The sequence below is a fragment of the Lepidochelys kempii genome, chromosome 5 (genome assembly GCF_965140265.1).
Source record: "Lepidochelys kempii isolate rLepKem1 chromosome 5, rLepKem1.hap2, whole genome shotgun sequence".
Lineage (NCBI taxonomy): Eukaryota > Metazoa > Chordata > Testudines > Cheloniidae > Lepidochelys > Lepidochelys kempii.
The window spans coordinates 62,636,367-62,655,769 of NC_133260.1; the positions used below are offsets into that span (position 1 = coordinate 62,636,367).

Genomic DNA, 19,403 nt, shown 5'->3' on the forward strand with positions numbered 1-19,403 from the left:
TTTACGTCAGTATCTTTGGACAGTTGCCCAGGCCCTTTGAAGGCAATGGGACAGCTTTTTCTCGCAAAAGCAATGCACACGCATCAGTGCTTATAGGCCCCTAGGGTATGTTGAAATCCCCTAGTCTCATGAGTATTAACGACTTATTGTCGTGGGTGCTCTTGCACCCCCTGCTTTGAAGTGGTTTCCATCATATACAGGCTTTACAGCGTGGTTCAGTAGCTCTCAGCCCCTCCCATACAAATCCTGCCAGCACCCCTGCTTGCTCTGCTCAAGGAAGAGGTGCTTGGCCCTGTTTCAGTGGCAGGCCATGTGAGCCCCGCTTAGAGCGGGATGCGCTTCAGTGCCCGTGAAGCGGGCTCTGGGCGTGCAAACGAGCCGCACAGAGGCTTTAGGGTGCCTGCTCCGTGACCATGTTGTGCCGACGCGTCCCTCGCACGCGTACAGCGGGCAGGAAAGGGACAGCAGCTCCCTCAGGGCTGGGCGAGGTTAGAGGCGCGGAGCTGCCGGCGAGCCCAGCTGAGGCGGGAGAACGCAGCCGCCTCCGGCCCCCGGTAGCTTAGCGAGGCAGCAGCGGCCCGGCCCAGGCGCGGGAAGCGAGGGTTCGGCTCGCAGCAGCAGAGAGGCCAGGGCAGAAAATGGTCGTTTGGGGCTCGTTGCGAAGGCGAAGCTGCTAGGAAGAGCCGAGCCGGAGCCCCGTGCAAGGGGGAGCTATCGCGCCGTGCAGCCTGCTTAGCCTCCCCCGTCCAGCCAGCGGGGCTGCAGCGGCCGGCCGGCCGCAGTGGTTCGTGCGTGACCCGCAGCAGGACGGAGCGGAGCGCCCGCCCCGGCAGCATGCAGCGGGACTGAGGAGGCGCAGCCCGGCAGCCGCTGCTGCTCTGTGTTTCTTCGCTTCCCCCGTGCCTGGGCTCTGCCGGCTGAGGGCTCCCGCAGGAAAATGGAGCCGTTCCCCCACGGTGAGTGGAGCCGCGGGCACTAGCCGCGCCCCTGCTGCAAGCGGACTCCTCGCTGGAGCCTTGATGCTGGCGGCAGCGGCCCCGGCGCGGCCCTGCCAGAGGGAGCCCCTGACTCCGTGCCTCTGTTCTGAGTGCGCAGGGCACGGTCAAGGTCAGGGGCTCCCGGGGTGGTGGTGGTGGTGGTGGGGGGAATGAAGGACCCACCCAATGCATGCCCACAGCCCCACCCCCACCCTGCCCAGTGCCCTGGGGGTGCAGCAGAGCAGGGAGCCAGCCCAGCTGCAACCCTGAAGACTCGCTGGAGAAAGTTTGACAAGGTGGGGGAGGTATTAGCTTTTCTAGGTCCAGGGGAAGATCTTACCTCGCCCCCCTCCTCTCTCTAATAACCTGGGCCCACCAAGGCTACAGCACTGCAGGGAGAAAAGTTTTTTAGCTGGCAGGAATTCGCCTTGCAGGCTGGTGGAAGATAGCCTGATCACTCATTCCCTGACCACCTCCTGACCTGAAACACAAGCTGATGTGGCTCAGTGATCCACAGTGAGCCTGGGTTAAAGGCTTCTTAAAAATGCTGCTAAAGGATCATTGAAAATTGTAAACCCTCCCACGTAGGAGCAGTTTTGCTGCAATTTTTTTCTTTTTAATTACAAGAGCACATGAGAACCAGATTCTTTTGTTTCTGCAGAGTTCATGTGCTCTTGTTTATTTCCAATGCACGGTCATAATTCTCTCTGGGACCTAACATAATCGTATCTGAGCTTCACTGACGTACACACAACAGGCAAATAATGGTCTTGCACAGATACTCTAATGATGAGGGCCATGTTAGTACTTGCATAGACAGTGGAGAATAGATAACAGGAGCAACTAAGGAGCAAGATGCTGTGTTTATGTAAATGTCTTCAGTGAAGTCAATGTCAACAGCCCATCAAAATTGAGGGGAGAGAGAAATAGGAAAACAAGGGCAGACACTCCCCGCCCAACAGAGTGGCTTTCAAAACTATTTCCATGCAGCTTCAGCAGTACTTGAAATTACACTGTGCATTTCCCTTGTGCATTTCAGATGAGACTCTGAAAGCATATAGGTAGCATTAGTTGAACCTCAATAGTTTGAGGTTCATTAGTTGAATCTTACCTTTGTAAGGTAAGAATATACGAGAGTCTTTGCATCCATTGTTAAAATGCAGTCATGTCTGGGCTGGAATGCAGCAGCTCTGTAACGGCAACATTTCCCAACAGCTAAAGGCAGAACATAAAGTTGGCCAAACCATTTGAAACTGCAGGGAATTTGAAGGTAGGGAGTCTAAAATAGAATTTGGACAGGATAGTGGGTGTAATATACTTCCTATTAAAAACACTGAGAGGTTTTGAGGGACATGTGGTCAGGGCTTTAATCAGTTAATTCTTTTACTTGTATAACTTAAGTGAAAGCTGAAACTCTGCCAGAATTCGCTGCATTGTACTTGAGTTTCTCAGTGATCTGTCAAGCTATAATGTAGTATCTGCTACAAAATTCAGAGAAATGCCTTTGCAGTGAAAACTGGACCTTTCTAGTCAACTTAATGAGACATTTTGTCATCCCAGTGTTGCCCTATATTTTTTCCAAAGAGCTTCATGTTTGCATGTCCAGATAGATGAGTGGTGACAATCTTAACTTTGTAAATGTGTTGCCCTTTTGACTTTTGAGATGGCCCTTTAAAGTTGATTTAAAAAGCACTATTGCATTTTATCACTACATAAATTGAAGCTTGTTCAGTATAGGAGTCTTCCCAGAATTTATCAAGAATATAAACAAAATAGGCAGTCACTTAATAGATACTAAGAACTTATATTCTTTGCTCTCTGTACATCTGGGAAAAAGATTACATCTCTATGAGCAGTAACCTAGTTTGTGGGAGGTATTTTAATAAAGGAAATGGCTTAAGATCTAGAAGTACATGCTCTTATTTGGAGGATATGTGCCACCACGTTAATAACCTCACTCCAAAAGCCTTTTGGATCTGGTTTAATAGTATTACACTGTCATGCAGAAGAGTGGTGTTTGAATTCTGCTCTTTACTCACCAAGGCTGCAGCAGAGAGGTGTGGTAGGCCCGTGAACACTGCTCAAAAGTGGTCTCTGATGCTAATGGAGGAGTTGTGTTGCAGGTAGGGTTGTCAACCCTGCAGGATTGGCCTGGAATCTCCAGGAATTAAAGATTAATTAAAGATTATGTCATGTGATGAAATCTCCAGGAATACATGCAACCAAAATTAGCAATCCTAGTTGGAGGGGCTGGAAATAGAACCTTCTCCTTTCCTTCAGGAACCTAGAACACATACCTTTTGGGTGAAGGTTGGTGGTGGGAGTGTTTGGAGCAATCCTACAGGTTAAAGACAAGCTGCAATTTCCTCCCACAAAAGGAAGCTACAGGGGATTTACGTGATATTCAGAGTGTGGGACGTTGATCTTGAGACATGGTGTTGTTCATACTGAATAGCTGCTTTTAAAACTTGAATAACTGGGAACATTCACACTGCTGGCTTTCTGAACAGAAAGTTAGTTTCTAGGACTGACAGTCTTGCACCTTGCATGAGCATTGAATCATTTCAGCAAATAACGTTTAAAAAAAAAAACACCCTTTGGATCTTGTGCTCTACTTAAACAGAAAAAGAGAGAACTGACCAAACCCTGAGGAGTTTGGGCTCTAGTCCCATCTTATGCAAAACTCTCATTGATGCTTAGGGGTATTTTGTGACAGTTTGGTGTCAAGGATCATTTCCTCTTTCTTGATACCTAACCCTCCAGATATGAGACCACGTAAGCATCCAAACATGGGAAAATCCACACCCCTAAGAGACCGAGCTACGCTGACACCACCCCAGCATAGGCAGTGCTAGGTTGACATCAGAGTTCTTCCTTCGACCTACCTACCACCTCTTGGGACGGGCGATTACCTACTGTTGAGATAGGTAGTGTCTGAACTGAAGTGCTGTGGGACAGCACAGCTGCAGTGCTGAGGCTGTGCTTCTGCCTTTCGGCTTGTCTACACTTGAAATGCTACAGTTCTTCTAGTCAACATTTCTTTTGTGATGGGGAACAGTTCTTAAAATAAGAGGAACACAGGTTCTTGCCTCTAAACATGAACGATAGCCCTGATCCTGCAAATACTGTTGTCTATGCTTAACTTTACTTGCCCGAGTAGTCACTTCAGTAGGTCATGATCATTTAATGGGGTTTAAATAACATTTAATAGATGGTATAACAGACTGTTTGAAACAGAATCATAGAATATCAATTCCTATGTGGAGTGTTAAGTGTGTGCATAAATATTTGAAGGCTATGGCTCTTTTTGCTTACAAAAGAACATGGGGTGGAAAAAAAAAGTCTTTAAACCCTGGGATCAAAATGTTGGTCCTGGTCCTCTGTGAGCAGTAAGGCCAGGGGACTGCCAGAGCAGTTCATTATAAGATTAGGGCCTAAATAGCTGAGTTTATAAATCCTCGGTAATAGTTCCTGATTGCTGTGTGGTGTGTTTTTTTTTTTTTGTCATTTAATAAGTAATTAAACACAGGAATCAATAGGAGACCCTTCTTGCAACCTGACTAATCACAATCTAACCAAAACAAACACGCAGGCTCAAACACCCATACTGTTACATAGGTCTCTGGTTTTTGTCATGTGACTGCAGTACTCCTGTAAATTGGACTACAATTTAAGGGATAGTCTTAGAGGACTGGAAAAGGGTAAACATCGTACCTATCTGGGAACAAAGGGGACCTGGGAAATTATAGACCTGTCATCTTAACTTTAATATTTATTTGTTCCAGTATCTTTCCAAGTATTGAACAATCAGTTTGTAGGCACCTAAAGGGTAATAGGATGATAAGCAATAGCCAGCATTGATTTATTGTTGGTTTGGCATGATTTGTTCTTAACTTTCTCCTTTGACAGGGTTACTGGCCAGGGGGAGAAGAAAACAGTAGATGTTTGCTTTTTTTTTTTTCTTTTCTTACTTTAAAAAAAAAAAAAGGCTTCTAACACAGTCCCACATGATGGTCTCATAAAGTAGGGAAATGTGGTTTAGATTAAATAACTATAAGATGGGTTTACAACTCATAACTACTCTTTTTAAATACAGGTATTTTCAATGGTTTGCTATCAAACTGGGAGGGCATGTCTAGTGGGGTTTTGCAGGGGTCTGTCCTGGGTCCAGTACTCTTTAGTATTTTTGTTAATGCTGTGGATAATATAGTGAAGAGTATGCTTATAAAATTGCCAGATGACACCAGGGATCGCTTTGACTGATAGGATTAGAATTCATGATTACTGTGACAAATTTAGAGAATTTGTCTGAAATCAACCAACATTAAATGCAATAAAGACAAGTGCAAAGTACTACACTTACAAAGGAAAAATCAAATGCACAAATACAAAATGAGGAGTAACTGGCTAAGCAGTAGCACTGCTGAAAAGGATGGGGGTTTATAGTGGATCACAAATTGCATATGAACCATCAATTTCATGCAGTTTTGGAAAAAGCTAATATTCTGGGATCTATTAACAAGAGTGTATGTAAGACACAAGAGATAATTGTCCTGCTCTACCTCAGCACTGGTGAAGTCTCAGCTGGAGTCTTGTGGAACCCACAACTGGACACACTTTAGGAAAGATGTGGACAAATTTGAGAGAGTCCAGAATAGGGCCACAAAAATAAGGTATAGAAAACCTGACCTACGGGGAAAGGTTAAATAAACTGGGCATGTTCAGTCTTGAGAAAAGAAGACTGAGAGGGGCCTGATAAGTTTTCAGATAAAGATACAGTTAAGGCTTGTTATAAGCAGGACTATGATCCGTTGCCCTCCATGTCCATCAAGGGTAGGACAAGAAGGTAATGGGCTTAATCTGCAGCAAGGGAGATGTGTGTGTGAAGTCCTCATTGTTTAGGAGTTTTTAAGAATATGGATGGCCTAGGTATACTGCTGAACCCTGCCTTAGTACAGGGGCTGGACTTGATGACCTCTTGAGTCCCTTGCATTTCTGTGGGACCATTCATAGAATCACTAGAAATGGATAGGATTACTTGAGGAGGTAGGCACTAATCAAAGTGAGTAAGGGTGGCAGAACTTGGCCATATGGCATTTGTTCTGTAGTTCTGTACATTCCTTCATGATATTGTGAAATGCCTTGCAAGGTTTGTTTTTACTTTGTTTGAAGTGTGTCTGAAGAGATTCTCATTTCAACGTTTCCTGTAAAATGTAGAAGGCTTAAATAGATTGGTAAAAAGAAAAGGAGTACTTGTGGCACAGATTTTATTTATAAAAGGAGGAAAAAAAATAGAAATGGAGATATTTGCACTGTTTCTTGTTTCTATGCATCTGTTGCAAACAAGTGACATGTAGAAACAAGTATCTAGAGAAAGAATAGCTTGTTGTTGGGATCTGCCAAAAAGCGTGAGCCCTTTGATTTATGGTGGGCATTTTTTTGACAAAACAAATAAACTCAAATTAAGATGAAATCGAATTAGAATAAATTGATGAGCAAAGTGAAATGAGTCGCAGACAGTGGAAATAAGCCAGTTTTGCTACTGAAATAATTTGTGTAGGAAAAATTTTGATTTGGTAATGGACTTATTTCAGCTGTTTTATGACTTCTAAAAATGCTTCCTTCTGGGAACTGGTATTGTTAGGTGTAAATAGTGTATTCTCCGTTGCAGGAGCGTGCCCTTCATACAAATCCAAATCCACAGTTGCAACACTTATTCTTATCTATCAGCATTATGCGCTGTCCTATTATAGATCAGAAGGGACCCTACTTGTGTCAGCACCAATCACTGAATCCTATAAAACAGGTATGGATAAGATCTTAGATCAATTAGCCCATCATCCTTACAGTGCAAGATTGTTCTCAGTAGTAGTTTTTTTTTCCTGTTGCTTTGTCGCAGCAGCGAGTAGTTTCGCCAAGGGAAGTGGTGGAACAATTCCAGAGTTGACTAGATCTCACTGTCAGGAAAGTGTGCCTAATATTTTCCTCTGTTGCTAGGTGTGCTACATTACTAAATAATCCCTCTCCATCAAAAAACACTTAAGGCGACATGATAACCTACAAATACTTTTTAGCTCTGTATAGTTTGTGTACCTTCTTTCTTTCCTCCAAAGTAAATATCCGACACACTGATTACTTTTTGGGACACCGTGAGCTCCTTCTCCCATATCTTTTTAGCAACGAGGTACCCAGATTTGAACACAATAATTCAGGTACGGTCTCAGAGCCAGATTATGGATGGATTATTCACTCATTGCTCCATTGGCATATGCAGATCTAAACTCTACTACCTTTTGCTACTGGGGCTTTACATTGCGCACCCCTGTCTAACAGGCTATTGTTAATTCTGTGCTTAAACAAGGCACTAGAACTCCTACTGTAAAACTGGAAGCAATTTTGATAGTGGTGATGGTGAAAGTAACGAAGGAAGAATTTATCTGGAGATAGGAACTTAAATCACACTTTTTGGGAAGTGTCGGGAACAACAAGGAAGGGTGAAATCATCTTGTCCGAAAGTTAGCGCAACCATTGACCTTTATCTCTGGCATTTGGTGGGATGCTATCCTAGTTACACACACTTAACTCAAACCCTAGATGTCTGGGAGATGTCACACAAGTGTAAGATGTTGAAATATTTTGACCTTAAAAGTGTCTGTAATCAGTAAAAGTATTTAACCTGTCTCTTCTTGTGCTCTCTTCGCCATGATGACTTACTGCTGAGTAGTCCAGCGGCCCATACTCGTGATGTCTCTGAGGTTACTCACATGTGTAAAGGCTGCTATCAGCAGGTCCTATAACAAACAACCACCTATAAGGAATCTTGGAAAACCATTACAAGCTAAGATAAAATAACCTCCATATAGATAGCTAATAAACAATATTGTTCTCTCTAGGCTGGCTCTCCAGTAATAATTCACTAATGAGGGGCCAAATTCATCCCTGATATGACACCACTGACTCAGTGGAGTTTCATCAGGGTTGAATTTGGCTTACCATTCCCAGGAGTGGGTTGGCTTTCACTGATTCTGGTGCAAACAGAGTGAAAGAAACTACGGAAAACAGCCATGTAAGTTTCCAACTCCATTGGATCAGAGATGGGAGGGAGAGGAGAAAAGAGGACAAAATCAGTAGGAAAAAAACCATGAGTTTCAAAAAGGGCTTTCCAAAGAACAGAAACTACCCAAAGTGAACTACATCTGACTGCATCCTTTCATGTTTGAGTCCCTTCATGGGAGAAGACTATACACTTTCTTGCCCTCTTAGAGCTATTGTTACACAGGGCAGCTGCTACTTATGAAATTTCTGTCCAGTGACATTTTAAAATGAAATCTAATTAAATTTTAAAATAGATTAGCATAGTGCAATATAGCTATATAATATAATTTTGTAAGCTAGACTGTGTCTGCTGTTGGGTATTTGAAAAGTACATACATCACTATAGACAACAAGATACTTAAGTATACATTACTACAAGCATGTTGTTTAAGTACACTCTACTTAAATTATATGACTAGGAAACCCAATTAGAAATACTACATACCCTAAAGCAAAAAAACAGCAGAAGGAGAATCTTGAAGGAAACAGGAAAGGCAGAAATGCCAGATGACCAATGCAATCCATGACTGAGATAAATTATATCTCCTCCAATCTGACCAAAGCGAATGCTGTTCTCTATTAGGGCCCTGTTCTGTGCCTGAGCAAGTGAATCCGCTGTCTCTTATTTTAGTATGAGCTTTGTCTCCCTAGGGAGAGCTGAATAAGGTCTTGGTGCTCAAATCTGACATTTGAATTTATTTTGAATAGTACTTTGCTCAGCTACTGGTCTCTTTAGCTTCAATATGTAAAGACCAAGAGTAAAATCCTGGCTCCTCTGAAGTCAATGGAAATTTTGCTATGGACTTCAGTAGAGCTGTGATTTCATCCTCTGTTAGTAAATATTGCAGAGTACACTTAGTGAGATGACCTCTTTAGGATAGTACATATGAAATTGTTTCCACAGGTTAAGTTTTATCCCTGTTTAACTCAGGGATTGCATCTTCCTCTGTTTGGAAAACTTAGTTGGACACTACTCAAATATGTGGAATATATTGGATCTCTTAAAGGATTTTTTCCCCTCTGTTAAAATATTTTCAACAGGGAATTCATCCTTTTGTATATGGGAATTTCTTTCTTTCCAAAGGCTTCACCCCGGCACAGTGCATCTCTCTGTTATCTCCCCCCTCACCCCCCCGCATAAAAATTGTGTAGTACCACTTTTCAGATTGTAGTGACCTCATAATTGTTGTGTATTTCCCAAGATTACAAGATGGCATAAAAGGAGTAACGTGCATGTCAGAGCAAAATGCGTAGTTCATTTCAAAGACTTACTCCTGGGTATTATATTTCACACCTTCCAAAGCATGTCTGTGTTCCTTGATCTTTGGAATAAGCATACTCATTTCAAGAGTTTTAAAATCTTTTAAAGTTCTTGTGCAGAGGTAATTTGGGGATTTATATATAGTTGCAGATAACTTCCACCTTGTTGGATTTATTGCTCCATTCGGTCCATTTTTTTAGTTACTTGTGTATTTTTGATGCTGCAGGTGGAAACTTGTCTTTCATATGTAGTGCCAGCCACTGGAATCTCCTGAGAGGAACAGTGAAGAAATCATAGTAATTACTTCATACATTTTTTTTTTTTTTGGCCTTGGGGTGTTTCTGGTATCTGAAAGCTATGAGTAGATAACTTTGTGTGTTTGGCTGGTATTATAACTGATCAACTAACTAGGTTTGGAAGTAAACTCACTCCGCTGTTCCTGTCATTTTAAGAGTTTGGTTGTGTAGCAGAAATGATCTGCAAGTCTCTGTGAAAAGAGAATAGATTCTGGGTTCTTTAAAGCAATGTGTAGCTTCTACGTACAGTTCCACTGGCTTCAGAGAGACTTGAGTATTCTTTCAGGTGGGTTTGGGCAGGGGGTAGGGAGGAAGGCTGTGGAGCAAAGACCGATAAATAAAAGGTCATTGCTGAGATCTTTGGCTCTCTATATAAACTACCTGTTGCAGTTGCCAATATTTTGTTTTATAGGTATAACAGTTCTGTAAAATTCAGGTACCCTACCAGTAGCAGCATTTAAAACAAAGCAATATAACAACTTAATCATAGATTTTAATCTCAAATCACAATAGTACAAACTGTCAAATTAGTCTGACAGGGCCTCAACTTGATTTAAGTTACTTAAAAAGAAAAACAAACAAAACAACCCAACACACACCTCCAAGGGATGTAAATCATGATTTATAAATAAGTTAAACATTTTGAATCGCTCCACCTTGTAATGAAGGCTCTGATTCAGCAGACAGTTAAGATATGTAATTTTGGTCACATTAATAATCATTGACTTCAATGGGACTACTTGTGCTTAAAGTTATGAACTTGCTTTTAACAAGATATCACTTTCACCCCTGATGGTGTAACCGCTTATTGACTTTCTGGATGTCACGCTCTATCCCACTGTTTTTATATTAATATCAAGGTGCTGCTCCAATATGGTCTGCATTGCGATGGTGGGGAGACTCTTATTCTTTCACTGTGCTTGCTGGTAAGAAGTTGGGCCAGGATGCTCAGCTGCAGGGAGCACCCCTGTTGCTTGTTGGCAATGAAGGAATATCACTGACAAGAGTTGGAGGAATTCTTTCTGGTTCTCTGCTGGAAGCAGGGCCGGCCCACAACATTTTGGCACCTGAGGTGGGGAGCTCAAATGACACCCCCATGCCCCTTCGCTTGGGCCAAAACTTTGAAAGGTCTCAATCCTGCCGCCTTCCTATTCTTCTCCTCTCATGGTACTGCTCTGCTACCTACCCCAATAAAGGAGAACTAACAACTTAAAATGTCTTGTTCAAAAATTTTAAGTAACACTTAACTTTCAAATGCCTGAACAGCAAATGTAACTTTTCTTGTCTGCATAGTAAACACTGGCATTTTTATCTGTTTGAATAATCAAACTGGTGCTCTCCGTACCTTCTTGGTTGCAAAGATTTGAACTGCTTCCTGCTGAAGGTCCACAGTCTGGGCCAGCTCATGCTCAATTGAGGTGGTTGCAAGGCTGACCAGCCTCTCCTGTGTCATTGTGGAGCGTAGATGTGTTTTTATTAACTTCAGCTTGGAGAAGCTGTGTTCTCCACTGGCAACTATTACAGGAAGTATTAGAAGTATGTGCAGAGGAACAAAAGCATTTGGAAAGAGGGTGGTCCTCTTATTTGTGCACATATATTCCAGAACAGCCTTTGATCCTGCTGAAATGTATCTTGAAAGGGTTTTCAGTTCATCACCTAAATCACTCGCATCAATATCGCGCATGTCATCATGTCTCAACACTATCTCTAGTGCCCTGCATTGCTGGTGTAGGTCGTCTTCAGGTATAGTGAGGAATTTTGGCAGATCATACAACATCCCAAATATACTGCTGTGTTCCTTGAGCTGCATGGAACGTTCTTCAGCTGACTGTATTGCACAGTCTAGCACCTGGTTAAAGAATTCAACTTTGAATTGTTGTTTGGGGTCTCTTGTGGGATTATTCCGTGCCTCATAATCAAAATGTTGTCGTCTTCGGTGACTCTTGTATTCTTGAATTGGTGGGAAAAGAGCTTCAGTGTGAAGTTCCTCTGCCAACTTCTGTGCACTCTTCAGAACATTTTGAAATCCCTCATCTGACCGGTAAGACTGTAGGTATGATTTTGCTTATCCAGTTGTTCCATTGCTCCAGATATATCAAGGGCAACACCTTGGAGTCTCTTGCTTACAACATTTATTTCAAACAGTATGTCATGCCACAACGCTAAGCCACACAGAAATTTGAAGTTATATATATGTTTCTGGTGATTCCATTTCCTTCTGCCACTGTTCTCCCACAAACAGTTCCTGTCATAGCATTATCCTCCATAATGGCAACTATGTCATCATTATCTTCCCAGTTTGGTGTGTGTTTGGCTTTATTGGCTCCACTCGACTTTCCCATCATGTGGCACTCAGTGGTTTCAGTGTCAGAGAGGATGTTCCCAGATGTTGCTTCAAAATTTGCCATCAAGGAGTTGATGCAGAGAAAAATACATAGATGCTTTGAATTACATTAAAAAAAATTCAGCAGCTTCACTAGAAGTTGATGTTGTTGCATCACTGACCACCAAGTTCAATGAATGAGAACTGCATGGGGCAAAAAATGCTCAAGGGTTTAACTCTCGGATCTGTGTCTGCACTCCTCTGTTCTTTCCTCTCATGTTGGCACCATTATCGAAGCCCTGATCTCTCATGTCAGCTATCGCAATTCCTGTATCTTCCAGCTTTTTAAAAAGCACCTTTGTCATACCAGCTCCTGTAGTATCATCAATGTCAATAAATTCTAGAAAATGCTCTCTGACAGTCACCATTGCAGGGACATTTTCACTAGGTTCTGTTACAAAATGCACCATTAAAGTCATTTGTTCCATATGGCTGATGTTGGGTGTGCAGTCCAGAATAAGAGTAATATCTTGCTGACTGCAGATCTGCCACAATCTACTGTTTGACTTTTGTTGCCAGTAATTGTATGATCTCATTTTGAATTGTTTTTCCAAGGTAGTGGTGTGTGTACATTTCTTGGGCAGTGACTCTTCTTAGATGCTCCTGGAATACAGCATCAAACTCTGCCATCAGCTCCACAGTTTTAAGGAAGTTTCCATTGTTTGTCACATACAGCTGATCTGAAGTGCCATACAGTGCTAGGTTTTGGGTAGCAAGCATTCTCACAATGGCAATGTTCAGAACATTTTGCCGGTAAAGAGACTCTGATGCAATCTTCTCTTGATGCTGATCATCTATGGTGGCCTTTAACCTTAGTTTCATCTCAAGCTCTTTCCACCTATGGAATGCTCTCTGGTGACTTGCTGCCTTCTCATGGCATGCCAGATTTCTAGCCATATTTTTCTAGTCCTTTGTTCCTGTAGAACTCCAATGTGGTTGGAACATTAGGCTGGAAGAGTTTGCAACAAAAACAGTATGCAGTATTCTGGGTTTTTGAGTACATAAGCCATGGCCTCTCCACTTTGTCACCATTGGGGATTTCATGCCAGTAATGTGTTGGATGGAAGCTTCTGTTTTCATTGTCTTTGGGGAACTTTTCACTTGCTATGGCCCATGCAGTACAAGGATACAAGGAAGTCTCTCAGGCTACTGCTCAAGTGGGTCCACAGTCCTGAATCATCTAGGCTTTAGGAACTAAACTCAGCAGCAGCTGTTCCTTGCGCCTCCACCACACTCTTCTCTGATCTACACTTTTCTTCAGGAATGTGCATGGTTACATCCATTTGAGATGGAGACATGGGTGCTGCAGTAGCTGCCAGGTCACCTGCACTCTGACTACCTGGAAGATCAGGCATCTCCTCACCATTCTCATCCCCACTGGAGCCGGAAGGCTCACCGTGAATATTTGTGTCTGTGTATCTCAGGAGAGCTCCTTCCTGCTTAGATAGAAAAGCTTCCTTTGCTTGCTTTTTTTTTTTTTTTCTGAATGCTTCCCCAGAGGGGCGTTTTCTTATTTCGCTCATGACTGCTGTTCTGTGCCAGCTATAGTGGCTCTCAACACTCAATTGAGGGGGACAAATAAGCAGGCTGGTAGCAGGGCCTGAGTGAGGGAAGATATCAGCATCTTAAGGGCCTAACTGGCTCCTACTACTTCAGTTGACTGCCTGTTCTTCTCAAGTGCGTTCAAGGAAGCAGCAGGAAACAGGAAGCTCCTTGAGAAGCTGGTGTTAATCAGTCCAGGGTGCTAGAGAGGTACATAAGAGGCTCCTCCTCCTCCTCCTCCTCCTCTCTCCCTGCAACTCCTGCTGCTTTCTGTTATTCCCTCTCACCTTTTCTCCTGCCTGCCTATTATGTCTCTTGTGCCCTCCTTCCTCCAGCACAGCACTCCACCATCTCTGTGCATCTATAGCAGAGAGAATACATATGCACCAGCAGCAGACACAATTTTCTACACTCTGGGTCCTAGTGGCTCCCCCTCCCCACACAGTCTGGCACCTGAGGCAGCTGCCTCAATTTGCCTCATGGTAAGGCCAGCCCTGGATGAAAGCATGGTGGAGGTAATGCAAGGTCCCATGGCAGATATGAAGCATAATCCATTTTTATGTGAGGCAGTAGCACCTGCAAAGGTAGAATAAAAGGACATTTGAAACAATAATATACTGCTTTCAATGATAGGCTTAACTTTGGAGCATGTTCTTGGAGGAGGCTACTTAAAGGAGCAAGGAGCTTGTAAAAAGGAGAGAGATGGTGAGGAAAAATAGATTAATGATGTTGACCATACACCCACCAGGTGCATAATCATTGAACTGAAGATCAACAAACACAGAAGCTGATGAATGAGTCAGTTTTGAAACAGATCAGTTACTTAAGGAAACATTTTTTTTCCGGGTCCCATAAAACAAAGCTGTAATATTTAGGTAGAACAATAACATACAGATTTCCAGTCAGATTTTCTCCTCTCAAACTATCTCACCTCTGAATATTCTGATCAATATGATATATTTTTAAAAAACCCAAATCATTACCAGTGATCTTTTCCCGTTGACTGAATATGCAGCATATGTTGACACTTGTGGGTAAATCTAATCATCATAATGTCCTTAAAAAGAAAAGGAGGACTTGTGGCACCTTAGAGACTAACAAATTTATTTGAGCATAAGCTTTCATGAGCTACAGCTCACTTCATTGGATGCAGCTCTTATGGACTTCAGCTGGAGTTGTGGGTACTTAGCACCTGTGAAGATCAGGCCCATAATTGAAGTTATGACAAAGTTTCTGTTTTATATGGCAAATGCGGACCTCCCTTTCTGGAAAATACTCCTTTTTGGAGTATAGTACTTACATGTGATCTCAGCCAGAAATATCTGGGAAGCAGTTAACCTAGCTGGTCATTTGGTTTAGGAGATCATACACATAGTGATGGTCGCTTACACGTTAATTGCAATTCTCCAGCTCACCACCCAATCCTCTAATTTTAGAAGCACTATTGTAGTTTAAAGCACATGCATTCATGGAATGCATCTGATGAAGTGAGCTGTAGCTCACGAAAGCTTATGCTCAAATAAATTTTAGTCTCTAAGGTGTCACAAGTACTCCTTTTCTTTTTGCAGATACAGACTAACATGGCTGCTACTCTGAAACCTGTCAATAGTGTCATTGTTACTGTGTGTTCCCTGTCTGCCTGTCGGTAGCCGCCTGCTGTCAATTGCTATATACTGAAACTGTAAGAACTTTGCAGTGGGCCCCAGTCCCTGATTGAGACCTCCAGGTGCTACTACAATTATAAATGATAAATAATAATCTGTAGAGGCGAGAACATTTGCTGTATTAACCTCTCCCAATTTAAAATGGGGTTTTCACTTTCTCAGTCCAAATCCCAGTTATGAAAAGAAACTTCTAATCATGCAGTACCTGTTTGTAAGACTGTGGGTCACAGTCTTATCCACTGACAGAGTGGAGCTATATGAATAGATGAGGATGTGCTTTAAACTAGAATAGTGCTTCTAAAATTAGAGGATTGGGTGGGGAGCTGGAGAATTGCAATTAAAGAATAAGCGACCTCCACTATGTGTATGATCTGCTAAACCAAATGACCAGCTGGGTTAACTGCTTCCCAGTTATTTCTGGCTGAGATCACATGTAAGTACTATACTCCAAAAAGGAGTATTTTCCAGAAGGGGAGGTCCGTATTTGCCATATAACAGAAACTCTGTCATAACTTCAGTTATGGGCCTGATCTTCACAGGTGCTAAGTACCCACAACTCCAGCAGAAGTCAAGAGCTGTCGATGCTCAGCAACTCTGAAAATCTGGCCCTCTGGTCCAAATTACTTGAACTGCCACTGAGCACTATTTTCCAAAATGCCAAAGTTGTCATCACAGCATGACCATATATTGCCTCATTTGGCTAATGTTCTTTGAAAAACATTCAAAATATATAATATTAATTGCAAATACAAAACTAAAATCTTGTAAAAATCCCCAAACTCCTCCTCTTTTTGGTGCTTGGATGGGATGGGGAATAAGGCTGGCTCCACTGAGTCAAATGGGAGTTCTGCCAGCAACTTCATTGGAGCCAAGATTTCACTCCAGAAATGGAAGGGTGCAAGAGTCAAGGTGATTGATCCTAGCTACTTCTGGAATGAGGGCGAGAAGACAACTCACATCTATGAGTTACATCATTCATGGATATTTAAAGTTTTGTAAGTCAGTAGACTATTCTGGAGATGGGTGTGGTATAAATACCTTTTTGGTGAATATCCCCTTATTCCACTAATGACCTATTGATACTAACTGGCATATTCATGTGGTAAGGGGACAATTTTGGTCCTTAAGTATTTACAGTGTACAGCAGATGATCACTCTCTCTTCACCTGCCCAAAAATTGCTGATGACTTCTAAATTTGAAGTCCTCTATCAATAGTAATCTGGTTATACATTTAAAGATATACTTGTAGGCTTTTTTTTTTTTTTTTGTAATCTAATTGAGCTGTCAATCTGAAGTCCTGCCAAAGAAAATACATTTGCAATTTTATTAGAAGTCTGGAAGAGACTTTAAGGAAACCTTTATTGTTGAACCCACTATTTATTTTTCTTGGGTGCTTCTAAAAAGATTGAAGTTTTATCTTCTGTTTTTCAGAGCCACTTAAGATAAACATGGGTCTGAAAATGTCCTTATGACAGCAAAAAGGGTCCCGTGAATATATTATTGTTATTGAAGTAAATAGAATATTGAAGTAAAAAGATGCCATGCACATCTCAGAGCTGTCATTCCCTTGTTTTGGCTTTTTTCCTTTTGGAAAGAGATGTTTTCTTTCTTTTAATACACCTCTACCCCGAAATAACACGATCCAATATAACACAAATTTGGATATAACGTGGTAAAGCAAAAATGGTTTTCTGTCTCGTCTACAACATACAGTACTTTTATTCTGTTTAATCCCAGTTTATACATGTAATGATTACCGCGTACATATTCAGTATGTATGTTTTTACAAGCCTGCCTTGGATCAAAAGTTGAAACACAAAGCCAAGCGCATTTACAGCATTTTTAAACTTTCACTCTGATCTTCATTGCATAAAAAACAGTCTTGTCTGCAAGTCTTAAAGTTATAATGTTGACCGTTTAAATCCATTGATAGGTTAAAACCATTGAAAGTTTAAATTAGTTTTGCAGACAACAAAACCATGTGTGAGGTGGTAGTTAGTTTTCAACGGCCGTTAGAATAAAATCGGCCTTTGTATTTATAAACCATGAGCAATTTATCAAAAAGGAGAGTTCAGTCTAACTTCGTCATTGACTAACCTGCTGCCACCTTGCCAGTTTAAAGTTGTTACAAAACCATCTGTGGTCAGCGCCTCAGCTCTTAAAATGTGGCTTGTATCAAATTACATAAGTACATACAGTACATTGTACAAATGTGCATGTATCAAAGTGGAATGTGCAGCAATGAGAAGGCAGGGGTAAATGTATGTTGCCTGCCCATGGTCCCATTAGGTGTTCTCATCTCTCCTGCCTATTTTAATCTCCTTTCTAAATTTGTGTGCAGTATAGACTAAGCATAAATTCTCACTAGTTGTATTTTGTAGTTGTAACTCTGCGCTGACGTTTTCTAAACAATTAAAAAAATTGTTAACATTAATATTAAAATACCATTGATGTGATGGCAAATAGTTCACAGCCACGGAAATGAAAGGCATGGACAGCCAAAGAAAAATTGGAAGCTTTGGACAGATACTGAAATCAGGAATGAGCCAAGAAAAGGTCTCAAAAGAACTAGGAGTGGGGGAATCCACATTAAGAGGGTGGATCAAAGATGAGGAAAAATTACGATCAATGCTAGTTGAACTGGATGAAAGTGAAGGCCTGGAAAGGAAGCGCCTAAAAACTGCCCAGCATAACCAACTAGATAGAGTAGTATTTACATGGTTTACCCAAGAACGCTCCGACGGCACGCCAATTTCTGGTGACGTTATAAGGAAACAAGCGGAAAAATTTAAGAAGGATCTCGTTTGTTTTTTTTAAGATGTTCTGGTGAGGATGCTTCTGCACATCAAGGTAACGAATTTAAAGCTATCAGTGGATGGCTTAATCATCTTAAAAGTCATGGCATTTGGCAAGTCACAATTTCAGGAGAGATGCGCTCTGCAGATATAAAAGCTTGCGATGAATACCCGCTAAAGTTACAAGAGATCATCATTGAGGGTGGCTGTGCTCCGAAGCAAATCTATAACACTGATGAAACGGGCTTATGTTACCATATGCTGCCGGATAGAACACTTGCTTCTAGGACCGAAGAACAAAAGGCTGAAGGTTTTAAGGTGATAAAAGAGAGAGAGTGACAATACTTTTCTGCTTGAATAAAACCAGTTCACATAAATTTAAACTTCTGTGCATAGGCAAATCCAGGTCACCTAAGGCTTTCCACCATAACAACATGGATTCACTTTCATTCATTTATCACCATTCAAAAAATGCCTGGATGACATTGGATATTTTTGAGGAATGGTTTAATAATATTTTGTACCAGCTGTCCAGAGCCACCTACACAGACAAAACCTGAAGCCAAAAGCATTGTTCCTACTCGACAACTGTCCTGCCCACTCCCCAGTTGAGACCTTAACCAGCAAAGAAGGGAAATAAAGGTGAGCTACCTTCCTAAGAACACGATGTCCAAAATACAGCCCCTCGATTTAAGGCATTTTATAGCCACCTTTAAAATGAACTATCGTAAAGCCTTAGTAAACAAAGTTGTTCAGGACAACGGTAGCATAACAGATGTAATCAAGAAATTGAATTTGCTGGATGTATTTAACTTAGGCAAAACAGCCTAGCTAGGAATCACTCCATCAATGACAAAGAAATATTGGCATTGTGGTCTCAAAAGCGTTTTTGTCAAAGATGAGAACAACTTTTGAAGGTTTTACGGAAGAAGAGGCCATGGAGGCAGAACAAGTCTACAGGGAACTTATGGCTCAAAGTGGGATAGCTGATGTTCAAGAGTGGATGGAGGTGGATGTTATGTGTCCAACCTATAAATGACTTACAGATATAATTCATAATGTTGCCCCTCAACCGCCTGGTGCCTCTGGGAAATGTATCTAATCCTTAGGATAGTGACGAAGAACCCTTAGAGCCACCGCCCAAAGCTGCTGATGCGGTTGTAGGGTTAGAGGTTGGTCTTAAGTGGCTAGAAAGCTAGGATGTGGATAGACTGCAAATACTGCAGTTAAAATCCATAATTGACCTGGCAAAGAAGGCAGCTCGCAGTAGCATGAAGCAACAAAGTATAAAGTTTTTTTTTTAAAATTTAAAATTTTAAGGGGTGTATCTTAAATAAGAAAGCATCTTGTACACCAAAAAAAGTATTTACCTTTTTATCAGTCTCTAAA

General features: G+C 41.7%; 1 protein-coding gene across 1 annotated transcript in view; it reads left to right on the top strand.

The window, feature by feature from the left end:
- Positions 1-248: 248 nt before the first annotated feature.
- The window catches only part of LNPEP (leucyl and cystinyl aminopeptidase), a 103,239-nt gene continuing 84,084 nt past the window's right edge, over positions 249-19,403 (top strand). The window contains exon 1 of the mRNA XM_073344573.1: positions 249-956. Within this exon, the coding sequence (XP_073200674.1) occupies positions 938-956 (19 nt within the window). The 5' untranslated portion in view covers positions 249-937. The remainder of the gene's footprint in view (positions 957-19,403) is intronic.